At 39.9% G+C, this 16499-nt stretch overlaps 1 protein-coding gene across 3 annotated transcripts in view; it reads left to right on the top strand.

The window, feature by feature from the left end:
* The window catches only part of Sacs (sacsin molecular chaperone), a 51804-nt gene that overhangs the window by 11430 nt on the left and 23875 nt on the right, over nucleotides 1-16499 (top strand). For 2 of the 3 annotated variants that reach the window (XM_052191262.1, XM_052191260.1), the window contains exons 6-8: nucleotides 3930-4076; nucleotides 5401-6895; nucleotides 7666-7757. In XM_052191262.1, the coding sequence (XP_052047222.1) occupies nucleotides 3930-4076; nucleotides 5401-6895; nucleotides 7666-7757 (1734 nt within the window). Of the gene's footprint in view, nucleotides 1-1399; nucleotides 1525-3929; nucleotides 4077-5400; nucleotides 6896-7665; nucleotides 7758-16499 lie in introns of those variants that run through there. The other variant, XM_052191261.1, reaches the window with a different exon arrangement.

Here is a 16499-nt window from a genome sequence, read left to right as displayed (position 1 = left end):
CACTGGTGAGGGATTTAGTTTCTTGGCTCTAATTTTATTATTTAATGTAGTCTCAGCAATGATGCTCAGTTTGCATTTGTGGGACTACAGACAACATCCTGGTCCTACACAGCCCTGCCCATTGCACAGCTCCACAGGCAGTGACATATTGGGCAATCCCTCTGATCTCCATGCTCACCTGCTGAAAAACTAGTGACAGAAAGGAAAATTTTTCTTCGTAGTTAATTTTTTTTTTTTTTTTTTTTTTTTTTTTTTTTTTTTGGATTTGGTTTTTTCGAGACAGGGTTTCTCTGTATAGCCCTGGCTGTCCTGGAACTCACTCTGTAGACCAGTCTGGCCTCGAACTCAGAAATCCACCTGCCTCTCCCCCCAGAGTGCTGGGATTACAGGCGTGCGCCACCACCGCCCGGCCTTCCTAGTTATTCTTAGAAGAAAATGGCAGCCTTGATGTGATGGGCTATCCTGTGTCCCGGGTGTTCTGTGTTCATTGTTCTGACGCGCTGTGCTGGTCAGGATGTAGAGCCCCTAGGAGCATTTCTTAAGGTTTTTTTGCTTCCAGTCTTCATTAAAGAAGACATTGAAACAGCTGAATGTAGTGATGCACACTTTCAGTCCTAGCACTCAGGCTGCTGGGTTTCTGTGAGTTCGAAGCCAACCTGATCTGGATAGTGAGTTCTGGGCCAACCAGACCTCCACTTTGCATTCAACATCCCACCACCACAACCACCACCAAAAGATTGAAATGGTCATTGACTAGTCCTCCCATGGCTCAGGGATCACCTTACAAGAGGAGGTGCTCTTGGGGTCCCTTAAACCTCACAGCCATCTGGGAAGTGGGAGGTGAAGGGAGAAATTGGAGTCTGACCTCAGGGGTTTTTGTTTTGTTTGGTTTTTGGGTTTTGGTTTTTTTCCCCTAACACATTTAAGCACAGAAAAACTTTGGGAAAAAAAGAAGCTCCACATGACTGTTATCACAACAAAGCTTTAGAAACTTCCTAGCAGGGTAGCAAAGCACCTGTGGCCTTCGCAATGTGAGTGAATTCTGGTAACTGTTGACTGGTAAACAGTGGTCAGGGCAAGGGCCTGCTGAGGAAGGATTTGTGGTAAGCACAGGATAGATTCTGTTGATGGAGAATGCAAAGTACCTGGGGCCTCTTTCTTAGGATGGGCTCTCTTGGTCTACTGAGAGACCAAGTTTAGGATTAGGGCCTAAACAATGCTCATTCATGATACTGGGGATTCAGGAAGGCTGGCTCCATAGAGCAGCCAAAAGATCACTAGGCAACACTCACTCCAGCTTTCTGGGAGACCAGGGATCAGTCAGTTTTCTTCCTTTGAAGACTTGTTTAATAAGTCTGGTTCTTCCAATTTTTTTCTTAATCTGTGCCTTCTAGAAAAGTGAGAAGATTGTACGAGCCAGAGGCATGAAAGTGTTTTCTGGACACAACAGGCATTATATAAACTGATGACAGCCATGACTCCATGCACAAGGTCAAGCCTGCTAATCCATGATAGAATGGAGAGGTAGGGAGCCCCGCCCCTCACCCAGGATCTGAGCTCTCAGCTTTCTTTTTGACTCTGGGAGGGAAGATGACTGTCCCTTCCCTGGTAGTGCTCTGCTGTAGTACTGCTAACTCTGCAGGGCTTCTTAATTCCCTTCTAGAGATATTAAAGTTATATAATTTTTTTTCTAGATTCTGGCAAGAAATTCACTCCTGGGCCTGTTCTGTGATATTTCCTGTTGTGTGTGATAGTTTTAGTGAAAAGGAGTAGGTAGAGCCATATAGTATCTGACCAATGCCATGTTATATTAGCTGTAGTTAGCTATCGGATATCAACAAGTCGTTTATTACTATTTTTGCATAGTATATAAAATTATATATGATATAACTTAAAGATTAATATTATATTGAAGACTTACTGAATTCTAATAGAAATAGCTGACAGTTTAAGGGCTCTTCTCTATGGTGTGGGCTGTGGTGAGCCTTTATACCACAGTGGATTCTTAACACTCCTGTGTGGGGAGGTAAAGCTCTCTTGTTGGTATAAATGAAGAACTGAGCCTTTGGCTGTAATTGGTAACATGAATCTAGTGACATCAGATCCCCTTGCCTCCTGAGTACTTTTTCACAGCTGTGTGCTTGTCCTTGTCAAAATAGTCTTTCAGCCTTGATCAATTTCATGTCCTGACTTTGTTTTAAAGATAGCTGTTGAACTAATTAAAACAACCACAACAAAACCCAGATCAGGACAGTGTTTCATAAGCTTAAAGAAGCTTATGGAGAGGTGTTCTTTGGGGTATTGGGAATCTCTTGCACAGGTCTAAGGATATACATATTATCGCTGTGCTTTATTGTGTCTGTTATTCTTAAGCAACTTTTCAAAGGAAAACATTGATCATATTAAAGTTGACATAGTTGCTTCTATTTAGATAATGTTAGGAAACATTGTTAGGAAAAAATGTTAGAAAACAGGTCCTGAAAGAGAATATTTGCTCAGAATTATAAATACAATAAACAAGAATTATAAATACAAAGAAACCACTTTGGAGATAGCATTATAATTTCAAATAATTTATTTAAATATTTACCAAATTCAGGACTATTTAAATTACAACATCAATACCTTCTATAGAAATCAAGTAAAGCAAAATCAAACCCATACAACCCAAATATTTACAAGGCGGTTACTAACATTAGTAAGTAATTGATTTCTACTTTATGAAAAAAATACAGTGACAGTTGTTTAGGTTGTAGGTTTTCTTAATAGATTACTCTGTACATCTAGAGAATGATCTATGATTGTCATACTTTGAATTTTGAATGGATGAGCTTATTCAGTATACATAAAAGTAAAAGAATAAATAGCAACAGATAGATGGGTGGATAGGTAGTTAGGTAGATAGGTAGGTAGGTAGACAGACAGACAGACAGATAGATAATAAAGCATCAGGTCACTTGCTGAAAGCATCCAGCAGAAATTTATTGAGAAAGCGCCTGTAAGACAGCCAGTTGGAGTTCCCACTAGAGCATCTGGGACAGAACAGAGTGTCTGACCCCTTAGAATGGTGTCCAAGTAAAAGAAGAAATAGCAACTACTAGAGATGATAGTATCAGATTGGACACAATATACAACAGAAAACGACTAGGGAAGTTGAGACAATCAGACTGAATTCCCCACTGAATGTTCTCCCCGTGGTGGATGAACGTCCCGAAGTGGAAATGGCTTCTCTTTTGCATTGCGAAATTTTTATATCGGGATAACCAGCAGTGACGGTGGTTAGAAACACTTTGCCTTCCAGCTATTTGCTAGGACACAGTGTTTGTAGTCGTGTACTGTTTTGCTGTTCTTATCCCTCCCTGTCACAGTGTTAGGGGGACCCAGACCATCATCACAAGAGGCCTGGGAGCGGACACTGGCAGGAGCATGCTTGGGGCTGCACTGGAAGGGGGCAGCACTGATGCCAGAGCTAGCTCCTTGATGAGCTCAAACAGCACAGATTGATCTATCAGACTGAGGCGCACTGCACACATTTTCAAGAAATTCCACCTACAATAAGTGATTTAAATATGTGATTCAAATGAGTTTTCACAGAGTATGGTGCACCGTGATAATATCCTTGTTTGCTCTGTGTTTCTTGGTATTTAAGTTCTATGTTCTCTTAATTTCTTCTTTCAGGACGTTTGGCAAATAATACATTTCTCTGACTGTTAGCTTTTACCAAATTTGTTTTTATTTTTATAAAAACAAATAATAATGCAAAATTTAGTCACTGTACTCACATGTCTCTATTTTCTCCTCAAATCAGGTTTTTTTTTTGTTTTGTTGTTGTTGTTGTTTTGTTTTTTTATGGATGAGTCTCCTGAAATAGAGCCGTCCATTCTGGTGTGCTCCTTGCTGAGTATCTGCTTGTGCGTTTCAACACCCAGGCTCAGCTCTCTATGTGTACAACAATGCAGTTTTCACCCCAGAGGACTGGCACGGCATTCAGGAAATAGCAAGAAGCAGGAAAAAAGATGATCCACTGAAGGTTGGAAGATTTGGAATTGGGTTTAATTCTGTCTACCATATAACAGGTGCGGTATCAGGTGTGGGCAAGTAGGTGGTAGAGTCAGCCAAACTATAGATAAATGTTAGCACATCTACTGTGTTATATTAACATTGATATGTTGTTTCATATTGACTATGTGACATTGAAATAATATTGTTATACAGTAAAATGTGGCTGTTACACATAAGTCTTAATGTATTTATATATTCATCTTTTGGAAGATCACCTTCAGGGTGATCTGAGTGATGGTGTGTTTGTGTATATTGAAGCACACTGAGGACTGTACAAATGTAGAGACTGTTCTGCAGGAGTTTAGAGCAGGTCAGTTGCCCACGTGTGTAGCTCGGTGTTATTTTGTCCCCTACTTGACAGTGAACACATTGATGTGGGCCATTTGCTGGAAGGCTCTTTTGCAATCTGGAGATTTGAGAAAGCCACAGGTTATGCTTTTACAGTGTCAAAAGTCTCTCTGACTTAATTTCAGTGTGGGTATGTGGCTTGTGTAAAGGTTCTAGAGACAAATATATCCTGCTTTGTACTGTTGGTAGATTTAGTGGACATAAGATTTGCTACTTAAGATGAATAAGAATTTAGGTGACTGTCACAACAGTACTTACATTTGACAAATACACATCTTAAAGAGGTGGCAGACTTTACTAGAGTTACATTGTGCATGGAGATTAGAAGCTAAGGTCTGCTTGGGAGACAAAACACACCAGAATTATCCATGGGAAGCCCTTTGTGCAGCACCATGGATAATAATTTCTTTCAGTATGAGAAATCTGACAAAACCAGTTCTGCTGGTGTTGAAATATCACTGTCTTTAGTTGAAGAACAAAAGAAGCATTTGACTTTAGCCTAGAGACCATGTGGTGAGTTGTGGATCTTTAAGAACCGTAGCTGTGTGCACGTGAGTCCTTCCCCAGGAAGGCTCATGGCTCACTCAGTGCGGCTCTGCACTTGTCAGTTATGTGGCAGTGGAGCAGTAAGTTCACTCAATAAGTGAAAGCTTTCATTTTGAGCATAGGTTGTGACTCTTTTCTTTCTAATTGGGCGTATGTGGCAGTGAGCACTGTATAAATATCTAAATAGTGTTTATATCTTATACTTAATAAGCATTTAAAGATATAGCACAGATTTTCAACATGGAAGTTTCTATTATTGGCTCTTATTAGATTGCCTCAAGCCAGAAACTACTTTCAAAGTGTGAGGTTACTTGTTAAAGAGTTTTATATGTCTGACTATTTCTTATGTAATATGTTGATGGTAGTTATAACTTCATTATGGCTGCAGTTACAATTGTTCATTGGACTTCTGAGTTGGTCATGCCTTGGTTTTCAATTTTACAGATGTTCCTTGTATCTTTAGTGGTGACCAGATAGGAATGCTAGATCCCCATCAAACACTTTTTGGCCCCCACGAATCAGGCCAATGCTGGAATCTCAAAGATGACATCAAAGAAATAAATGAGCTTCCGGATCAGTTTGCACCCTTCATTGGCGTTTTTGGAAGCACCAAGGAAACCTTTACAAATGGCAGCTTCCCGGGAACATTTTTCCGTTTCCCTCTTCGCCTACAGCCTTCCCAGCTTAGCAGCAACCTCTACACTAAGCAGAAGGTTCTGGAGCTGTTTGACTCTTTCCGGGCGGATGCAGACACAGTGCTACTCTTCCTGAAGAGTGTGCAGGCTGTATCTTTACATGTCCGAGAGGCTGATGGGACAGAAAAACTGGTATTTAGAGTGACTGCTAGTGAGAATAAGGCTCTGAAACATGAACGGCCAAATTCTATCAAGATTCTGGGAACAGCTATAAGTAACTATTGTAAGAAGACCCCAAGCAACAGTGTCACCTGTGTGACATACCATATAAACATAGCTCTAGAGGACGAGAGCACCAAAGACGCCCAGAAGACGTCTTGGTTGGTATGTAACAGTGTGGGTGGGCGGGGCATTAGTAGCAAACTGGATTCTTTGGCTGATGAATTGAAATTTGTCCCAATCATTGGACTAGCCATGCCTTTATCAGGCAGGGATGAAGAAAATGGAGCAATATCTGATTTCTCAGGAAAAGCATTTTGTTTTCTTCCTTTGCCTCCTGGTGAGGAAAGCAGAACAGGACTTCCAGTTCACATCAGCGGCTTCTTTGGCCTGACCGACAACCGCAGGAGCATAAAATGGAGAGAGCTGGACCAGTGGAGGGACCCTGCGGCCTTGTGGAATGAATTTCTTATTGTGAATGTTGTTCCCAAAGCTTATGCTATTCTCATCCTAGATTCAATAAAACGCCTGGAGACAGAGAAGAGCTCTGATTTCCCCTTATCGGTTGACGCCATCTATAAACTTTGGCCTGAGGCCAGCAAGGTCAAGACGCACTGGCATCCAGTGTTGGGTCCTCTGTTCAGTGAATTGTTTCAGCATGCTGTGATTTATTCAATTAGTGGCGAGTGGGTGAAGCTGGAGCAGGTGTACTTCTCAGAACTTGATGGAAGTTTAGAATCCACACAATCTGTGCTCAACTACCTCCAGAGCTCAGGGAAGCAGATTGCCAAGGTACCAGGGAACTTGGCTGCTGCTGTTCAGCTCAGTGCAGCCTCTGCCACCTCCAGTGCATCTCCCGTGAGGAAGGTGACCCCTGCGTGGGTGCGGCAGGTACTGAGGAAGTGTGCACACCTGGGCAGTGCCGAAGAGAAGCTCCATCTTCTGGAATTTGTGCTTTCTGACCAAGCCTACAGTGAGCTGCTTGGGCTTGAGCTGCTGCCTTTACAAAGTGGGGCTTTTGTCCCCTTCTCTTCGTCTGTCTCTGATCAAGATGTTGTTTACATCACCTCAGAAGAATTCCCAAGGTAGATGTGTGTGGCTCAGACACTGGTTCATCTAGGCAGTAGGGGGCTGTCTTTTTCCACAGAGTTCTTTACTGTCAGTTGTCTGTGTGGATTTTGTGGGTGGGTGAGGCTGAATGTTAAGAGATACATTTTATATTTTAAAATGAAAAGGCATTCTAGCAGTTGCCAATTCCAAGATTACATAAAAGCTGGGTTTATTGCCTTGTATTGGCAGTCCCAGCTGTTTGGGAGGCTTAGGCAGGAGGACCACTTGGACCTTGGAATTACAAGATAACATAGTACTATCTTGTCTCAAAAAGCAATTATTCTAGTAGCTATTTGTCAGATATAACACTGAAAACAATTATTATAAAGTGCTAATAGAGGTAAGTTATAATTACTTTGATGAAATTTAAATTAAAATAGTATATTAAGTAGCTGTTTTTTGTATTTGTAAGACAGTGTCATGGTGTGTCCCAGACTAGCCTGGAGAGCAGTTTCTTGCCTCAGCCACCTGTGTTCTGGAGTTGTGTGTTCATCAGCATACTTGGCTTCAGTAACTAAGGGTTTTTATAGCTCAGGGTATATATTGTTAAATACTTAGACTGTTTTTGAATTTTCATGGTGTATGATGCCCTCATATTTTAAAGCAAGCCTAAAGCAAACTTTGATGTGTACTATAATTTACATAAAATAAAATAGCAGGTTTAACTGGCTTGAAATTATATAGTGGATGTTTTTAACCATAGAATTGTTGGAATTGTAACTGCTATGTACTTCTCGAATTCTAGGTCCCTTTTCCCAGGTCTTGAAGCAAGACTTATTTTGGAGAACTTGAAGCCTCACCTTCTAGCTGCTTTAAAAGAAGCTGCGCAGACCCGAGGTATCATAACTCTTCAGCGCTATTCTGATGTTTTTGGTTGTGAGCCTAACTTTTATTGGCTGAGCCATCTCTCCAGCTCTCAGGCCTTTTCTTAAATGGCCCTCTTTCTGGAAATACAAATAGCTTTTGTAAGGTTTCTTCTGATAACTATCTATTTTAGACCTATACATCTGGGTCCACATTGCTCAGCCTAGGAGAACTGTTCACTTTGAGATGTGTCAGGAGCCATTCTGGCATCTCACAAGTATCTAAAGCAGTGTCACTGAGAACTCATGCCACAGCTCTTGGGAGCGGGCATGTGCAGGAAGTGTGTCTTAACCTGCACAGTACCTTTTTGGTTTTTTTCCCCAATGCTTGCTAGTTCTTTTCAGACCCTCCTATCCTCAGATCTTGCAGCATGTATGATAACAGTGAGAGTGATTGTTAAATTTCACAAATGAGAGGAAAAGGTTGGGTTCCAGGTTTTCAGATGATGCAGAAGATCAGGTTTTCTGCCTTGTCTCCCTTGCTGGCTACACCACATCCCCGCACAGTTGTAAGTGGCTAGCTACCAGATGTGATCCAAGAAATGTGTTCCAATCCAGGTCCAAGACCCTGCTAGGGAAGGGGACTAGAAGACCTAGGAAAGCTATAAATGACCTTAATTGTGAGTGACTTTTGGGAAACAACAGTAATTTGGAGGGAAAATTACCATGGTGCTGACTCTAACTCTATCTCCCAACTTCTGCAAATATTCTATCTCCTATAAAACTACTGTCTGGACTTTTCCTAAGTTAGACATTTGGCCCCAGATTTCAGAATTTGTCTTACCTGGGAGTTTATTCTTTGTGATATGTCTTAAGACAACACATGACAATAATAACAAGGAAAAGTTGTTAATCATTTATATTTTTATTCATTAAAATATGCTTGAAAGGATTTGTAATTTGTCAGGGCAATGAGGTTGGAGTTAAAAGTGAGACCAAGAATGAGCCTATAAATGTTTCTTGTCACTAGGATTTGTGCCTGTGAGACTTGCAGGGATACTGCCTTCCTGCATCCTACTGATTCATTGTTGTGAATTGTTCAAGAAAGCTATTGCACTATTTAAAGATGGGTTCCCACTGATCCTTCTACCCACCATCCCCTCTCTTTTCTCCTTTTTGTATCAAGTTGGATTGCTTTATGCCAGTGAGGGTTGGGAAGAACTTGGCAGCATTCACTGTATATCTATTTGCACAGTTAAGGCAGGCTACTTAAAAGTGTTACTGTAATAACACATGGTAGGAATTCCTATGAGGACCAGATCATATTGGCAGAAATGTTAGTCCAGTCCAGTGCCTAGCACATAACTTCCTGCACATGGAAGCTGTTGTAATCACTTTACTTGGAGATCCATAATATTTTAAAATCAGATTGTCAGTGATGGCCCTCTCCTTTTCTCTTGCTGCTCTCTTATGTGACCCCTGTGAAAATGCTGTTGTGATCTATCCTTGAAGCTTACTCCACAGTGAATCATTGGTTTGTCATCTTTGTTCTGCAGTTGTAGGTTTTGTCCAACATTTTGTAGAAACTTTCTGTTTGTCATTCTGTCTCTGGATCTGCTACTGTTGTACTGTAGGTCCCTTACTTTCTTGTGACATTACTTAACTTTTAGAATTAACTGTTACTGTGGCACTCACTCTTCATGTGAATGTGACACTCAGCTGCTGTGGCTTGCTAGCATGAGTTAGATGGCTTTCCATGGCTGAATTTCCATGATAGTGAGCAGCTGTGATTCTGAACGTGCGTGATTGTGAACTGCTGTTTTAGTGGCCTCCGTCCATTTGGGGCCCCTCTCTGTTCTAATCTTGGAAGAGCACAAGCTCATGAACCTGAATGCGTCCTAATTTCAGAAGAGCAGTGAGACTGGTCAGACTTGTCTCCACTGTATCACACACTGTATAACGCACTATATAACACTTTAAGGTCCCTGCTCAGTCATTGTTTTAAACCTGTGTGAACACTTTCTCCAATCTGTACTTATCTACCTAGCATTTATTTTGCTGAAAAGACTTATTTCCATCTTATACTTTGTCCTTTAACTTCTTTGCCTGTTCTTGGTGATTGAACTCAAGGCTTCATACAGCTAGGCAAGTGATTTACCACTGAGCTGCATCTACAGCTCATAACTCACTTTTAATTCATCTTTTAAGTGAGTGATACATAAAAAAGAAAAATTGCATATTTATAGGGTATCATGTGATATACACACATTATGTAGTATTCAAATCAAGTTAACCACACCTGCCTTCTTAAATATTTTCTACTTCTTGATGGAGAATCTTCAAGCTTTTTGAAACATACAATATATTATTTTTATCCATAGTTACCCTACTATGCAATAGTACCCAGAACTTTTTAACCTGACCTGTAACAATACCAACTGACCAGCCTCTATCTATGTGTCCCACACAGTCCATGCCCACTCTCCCTGCATCTGGTAACCACAGAGGAAGCTTGGGAGGTACTCGTGGACTTGATATTAACATATAAATGAAAGACAGCTAGGGAAGAAGTCCTGCTCTAAGGCTGACAGTGAAGCCTGCTGGAATTTGAGTCGGTCTACTGCTATGCAGATCCAGTATTGGGAAGGCTCTTAAGACTTGGGGGCTGGGTCTCACTATAGCAGACTCTAGAGTGACATTTGGGCCTAACTTTCCTGGAATGCTTCCTAGTAGATGGGATCTTTGCCCTCTCTTTTGCCCAAGTATGGGGGAGGAGTGCTGGAGGCAGCTCCTGAGCCACACAGTAAATGGGATTCTGCAGGCCCTGAGAGGTGTATAGGTAATAGCATGTGGGAATGGTCTTGGGGCTTTGTCTGGTTTTGGATGCTGTTATGGTGGATTTGGTAGTGGGCTTCAAGCCCAAGACCTTGTCTGAGTTCCTTCTTCCTTCTCTAGGTAGGAGACATTGTTTGCGATTAGCATCTTCTGTTGTTTGCTCTCCACAACCCTTAGGTATCAACCCTCTGTCATCTCCACTTGAAAAGCTCGTGGAAATAGAAGGTTTTCAATAACTTGAGATGCAGAGTTGTAGCCACGATTCTGTTTTTGTTTTCTTATTTTTTATTTGTGAGTTAGATCACTTATGGCACAAATTACATGAGTAAATGGATGAATGGCTGAAGTTAGGTGACAGGTGACTAGTTGGCTTGGTCAGATGCTGAGGAGGGACCAGGCCTGCTGAGCTTGGTGGCACATCAGAGATGATGTTGTGTATTCTGTTTGGCCTGTAGCCTTCATGTCTCAGGGATACGTTTGCAATGGTGACTCTGACACACCTTTATTATGATGAATACTATTGAAGAGATGGTGACCACACATGCATGTATCCAAATCTTCAGAAAATCTTGCATTTTTAATTGCTGTATCTGTAATTAACTATCTGTATCCTCTAGCATACAGATAGTTCTATCTGACACAGATTTGTGGAGATGTTGAGACTACCATATTCATAGTTACCATATTCATGTTGGAGAAAAGGAGCATGTGCTAGGAAGAGTCTGTTCGACGCCTACCTTCTCCCTTATTCAGCCCACTGCCATCTCCTCCTGAAACGCAGGCATAACCTTGGTATCGCTTACACCATTCTTACTTCTCCAGTTAGCACAGCGCTGTGAGAACTTACCTTTCTAAAACATTGCTTTTCCACCTTTTATCAAAGATCTTTGAAAGGCTTCTTGTTTTTCTCATATAAAAAATGTCAAAGTCCTTAGCATTGTCCACCAGGCTTTTTTACTTCCTGGTTCTATTTTTTTTCTGTGCAGTATAAAGATGCGCAGTACAGAGCAATGCTAAGTGTTTGCTGTTACCCATCTCCTTCCTTGGGTTGCTTCCCCCGATCACTGCCGATATTTAAAGAATTCTCCATTAGGCACAAACGTCTGATTTTTCCCCTGTGCACGCCTGCTTCATCTCGTTTCATGCAACCTATGCATGCTTTTATATCAGCACTACACACCTGTACTCTTGTAGTTACTTGTGATCATTTCTTTAATCTGCCTTCCTCGTCAGATACAGACAGGTCTGAGCAAGTGTCTAGGTGTTTATTTCCAGCACTCTAGCACTTGGTATTGCCTGACTGACAAACACTGCTGGTGAGGTAGTTATCCGGATGAGACTTACAGTCTCTGTCTTAGTCCTGAAATTGAGTCCAAGGTACCCTGGTGCACAAACATAGTCCACAGAGATGCAGTGGTATAAATGATAAAATAAATGACATGCCTTAGGCATAGAAAGGTTAGTTGTTCATGGGGGTAATTTTTAGAACTTTGTGATTATTGATCGTCACAAACAAGCAGTAGGAGTGCTTGATAAATTCACCTTTTTCTTCTTATACTGAGAATTAGGTGTAATTTTACTTTGTGTAAATATTAAAGTACTTATAAAAATTCTATTTCCCCCTTTCTCAGTTGCTTTCTAGGCCCTCTGTTTTATGCTAATACCCTGTGAAAAAGTCCATAGTTAGCTTTCAGGTTGCTGTGAACACAGTGTAATCTGTGCTTATAAACATGCTCTCCCCTTCTTTGCTATTTTCTGAACTAAGTCTCAGTTCTTACATAGTTTAGGGTTAGTTTGCACCAGAATAGATCTTTACACCTTAAATGCAAATACTATTTGGAGCTTTGCACCTTTTCTTTTGCATATTGCTGTGTGGAGATTCTGCAGACAGTATTGCTGTAAAATTCAGAGTAATTTCTGAAGTGAGCTTGTGCAATATTGACAGTTCTGGCTTCTCTAAGCATGGATTTAATTATATTCTAGCTCAGCAGCTTCTCTGGGGATATTCAGGTAGGATCACTGACTGAATGTTGTGTTCATTAGAAACCTGATTTATTTATTTACTATTTACATATTTATTTATTTACATATTTATTTATTTATTGTCATTTGTTGGTGTGATGAATCCTGTGTTGTTTTGTTTTTAACCTAACTAGCTAGAAATTCTGTCAATCTTTTTTTTTCTTTCCTGCTGGAAATAACTTTTAAAGGAGAGAGGAAACTACTAATACAGGCCTTTGCTATTGCAAACACTGATTTTCTAAAAAAAGAAAAAAACACATTTAAATGACTTGAAAACTTTCATAATTATTTAGTCTCAAATAAAAGACACTTGTGAAATTTGTATGGGAGACAGTGGCATGACTGCATTTCTGTTATGCACACAAATGCTCAGAGGAGAAATGAAGGAGGGGAGTACATTATGGAAACTGTTAGGACTGTAGCCCAGAGACTAGTGCAAGTAGCAAGCCCCTGTCCAAGCTGCAAGGAACACCAAAGTGGCCAGTCTCCTATCGTTAGGGATAGTCAGCTGATCTTACAGTACCAACTGTGTCATTTTATTGATTGCCCATCCTTTTTGTTTTGTCTTAATAAATTCCTTTATTATTATTTTCCAAAGTTCATGTGTTACTTGAAAATTTAAATGACTCAAGATTTGCTTTATAGAAATTGTTTTTATACAGATTCTTTGAGGCAAATTATACATTAATATATATGTAAAATTAGGACCTAAGTCATTATTAGAGTGATAATTTCTATCAACATTAAAATTGGCTTCTACTTCATATTAAGAGTATCTAATGCCTTATCAATAGCTCTTGTATTGGGAAGGTGTAGTAAAAGAGGCAGCAAAGCCATGATGTAAGAAGCTGTCCTGTTAGCGCCCGCCCTAGGGACTGCCCCATTTTGGTTACTGAATCTCTGTTGCTATGGATCATCAAGCCCAAGCCAAGCCTGATAGTATAGGTCTGTAATACCAGCTGTTTCAAGGCTAAGGTAGGAAGATTATACAAAGTGAGTTCAAGGCCAGCCTGAACAACTTAGAATCTATGAAGAAAGGAGTAAAAGGAGGGTTGGGATATCACTCAGTAATAGGGTTTTGCCTAACTTGCATGAGACCTGTTGTATTACAAGGACAGCAACAACCAAAGGCCAAAGCCAAGGTGTCCATGGCAGAGCATCAGTACAGACTTTCTGGGAAGCATTTGGGCCATTAGAGCCAATAAGATGCTTCCGAAAGGCCCAGGGCCTACAGCACCACATCTAGAGGTGAGTGCAGGTGAAGTCCTGCCTGGTCAGCACTGGGCCGCCTTTTCCTTTATTTCCCCCAAGTCCCCACATTGGTTTTTTCTTTTTCTTCTTTTTTTTGTTTTGTTTTTAAAGATGTGACTAAGAAGGGACTGGGAGGAGAGGAGGGACAGGATACTGTGGTTGGGATGTAAAAATAATAATAAAAATTTTAAAAAACAAAAAGGAAAAAAGATGTAACTCATATAGTACATCATTTAATTGGACTCTTCTTGGCCGTGTGTATTTACAAAGACTTGAATTTCCTGTAAAATGGCACAGTATTAGGACTCCCCAGCCATCAAGGCTGCCATTGCCAATGTATACCCAAAAAGCAAAAGAGCTTCCTTATACTCAGCACCTGGATTTAGCATGGTCTAATGGCGTGCATCTCTGAAGGAGTTCACTTAAAGCATTTGGAACTAAGACATTATTGTTAAATGAATTTTTACACCAACTGATATTTCTACTTTCTGACCATGTTGCATTTATTCTCAAGGTTAGCAAGGCTCATAGACATGGGAATAAATAGAAACAAAAATGGCACAGTCTCTGAGTAGAGACTGGTTGTGTTCAAATTGTTTCTAGTATCATACCTGGTAATAGTTTGCTGTCCTTGGGAGCATTGTTTTCAGAAGCATAGTTAAATGTGTTTTGACCTTGCTGTTAACTGTGAAAGCCACAAAGCCCACAAGTCATTTACTAAAATGCCTAAAAATTGTTTTGCTCATCCTAGTAGAGGTGCTTAAGGGCCTTCTAATGGGGGCCATGGAGATGCCTGTGTGCACATTTATACTTCAGGGATAAACACAGTAGCTAGAACTTAGGACTCAAGCCTGAGTAAACTTCATGTGCTTAGGTCTGTGCTGCTCTGCATTTTCTCTCTCCTTTACTTCCTATTGTTTTTCCAGTTAAGCATGACTGATGTGTTAGTTGCATGCTAAGTGTGAGGTGTGTGTGTTTTGACATTTTATTTACATATTCATACCAAGTAACTCTCCTAAAGGTAAGTATATGTTTTGTAAATTGCCAAATTGTATGTAAGGTTATTGGGCAGGATTATCTATAAGATGCATGTGATTGGCAATTTACATGGAACACACATGATACATAGTCAAAATTTTGCTTTCTGGGTATTCTGAATTTTAATTTTCAACATTTTTATATCTTTAAAATTATATCTTCACTTATGACTTAGATATTTAGCATAGGTAGTTCTATTCAGTAAGCACTTGAGGAAATTATTATAAATTAAATTTAATTCACTCCATAGCCCAAAGAAATTGTATTGATTATATTACTAGCATTTTCACTTTAAAAATATTACTTGAGATATTCTGTTACATGACACAGAAACTGAAAATGTTTCTGAATCCAGATGTTATCACTCCACTGAAGTTTCAAAAGTGTGTCTTTGCTGAGATTTCTATGACTGTGGTTTGAAAATAGCATGACAGGTAATGTTGGGATAGAAAGCAGAAACTTTGAAACAAAGATGTCCTTTCTTGATTAAAACATGCCAGAGTGAGGCGAGGGAAATGTGGGAATGACATGAAAACAGTATCTTCAATCTCAAGTCCCAAGTGCTAGCTACTTTGTACTGAAGAAGGTTAGCTTTTAACCCTGAAGTATAAATGTTCACACAGGAGTCTCCAGACCTTCCATTAGAAGGCCTATACTGCACCTCACATGACAGTCTCAAGGAAAAAAGTTACATACAAAAGTTCCAAGAGCCTGAAGTATACCCCTCAGAGGTATACTGTTAAAGTGTTTCCCAGATTTGCTCCTAGGGAACTAGAAGTTATTTACACATAGTGGAAAGATAAACGTTAGTTTCCACAGAAGTGATTTTGAGGTGTTTTTATTTTCCTGTATGTATAAATTCATACATAAAGCAATGTGGTTACTTTTCTATTTTGTTGTTACTGATGTTAAACATCATAAATACTCTGACATTTAAAATACATTTTAAATAAATGTTAATTTCTAGGCAATCTATTAAAATAAGCAACTGTTCCCCCAAGAAGAAAGAATTTTATTGCTCTCCTAGTTTACAGGCTTTCAGAAATAGAGTTGTTTTGCTGGGGAGAATACCTGCCCTTACAGCAACACCCACATGTTCAGTTATGTTCCCCTGAAGCATTTCTGTGAAATCCCCCACTTCTGCAGAGCACACTTTAAGTAGCAACCTTAGAGGAACTGTACCTGTGCTCTATATAGAACAGTCTGTTTTTCCAGAATGGTGAGTTCAAGACCCTAAGACAGTAACTGACACCCAGTTGCATATCTGTTAGAGACTGAAAGGAAATTCCATGAGTCACTGCTACCCACATTTCAGAAAGTGTTAGCTTCTGAAATAGAGATCCAGCTTCTGGACTGACTTTGAGCCCTTCTTCCTACACAGCAGCGTAGGTGAGGTGCTGAGAATACAAAACAGCCCTAAACATATTTGTGTTGGACCTGCTTATTAATGTTTACCTATTAAATGAAAAAATATGTAAATTTTATCTGCACTTTTGGTACTTTTACTTGTGGACAACTAAACATTAAACATGTTTTGTTGTTGTTGTTGTTACTGATTCCATCTGCAGAACACTAGGTATTTTTTTGAATTCATATTTTATGACCTTTGTATATTTACTTAAAATAAGTA

This window comes from Apodemus sylvaticus, chromosome 8 (assembly GCF_947179515.1).
Source record: "Apodemus sylvaticus chromosome 8, mApoSyl1.1, whole genome shotgun sequence".
NCBI lineage: Eukaryota > Metazoa > Chordata > Mammalia > Rodentia > Muridae > Apodemus > Apodemus sylvaticus.
This window is presented reverse-complemented; position numbering and strand designations above follow the sequence as displayed.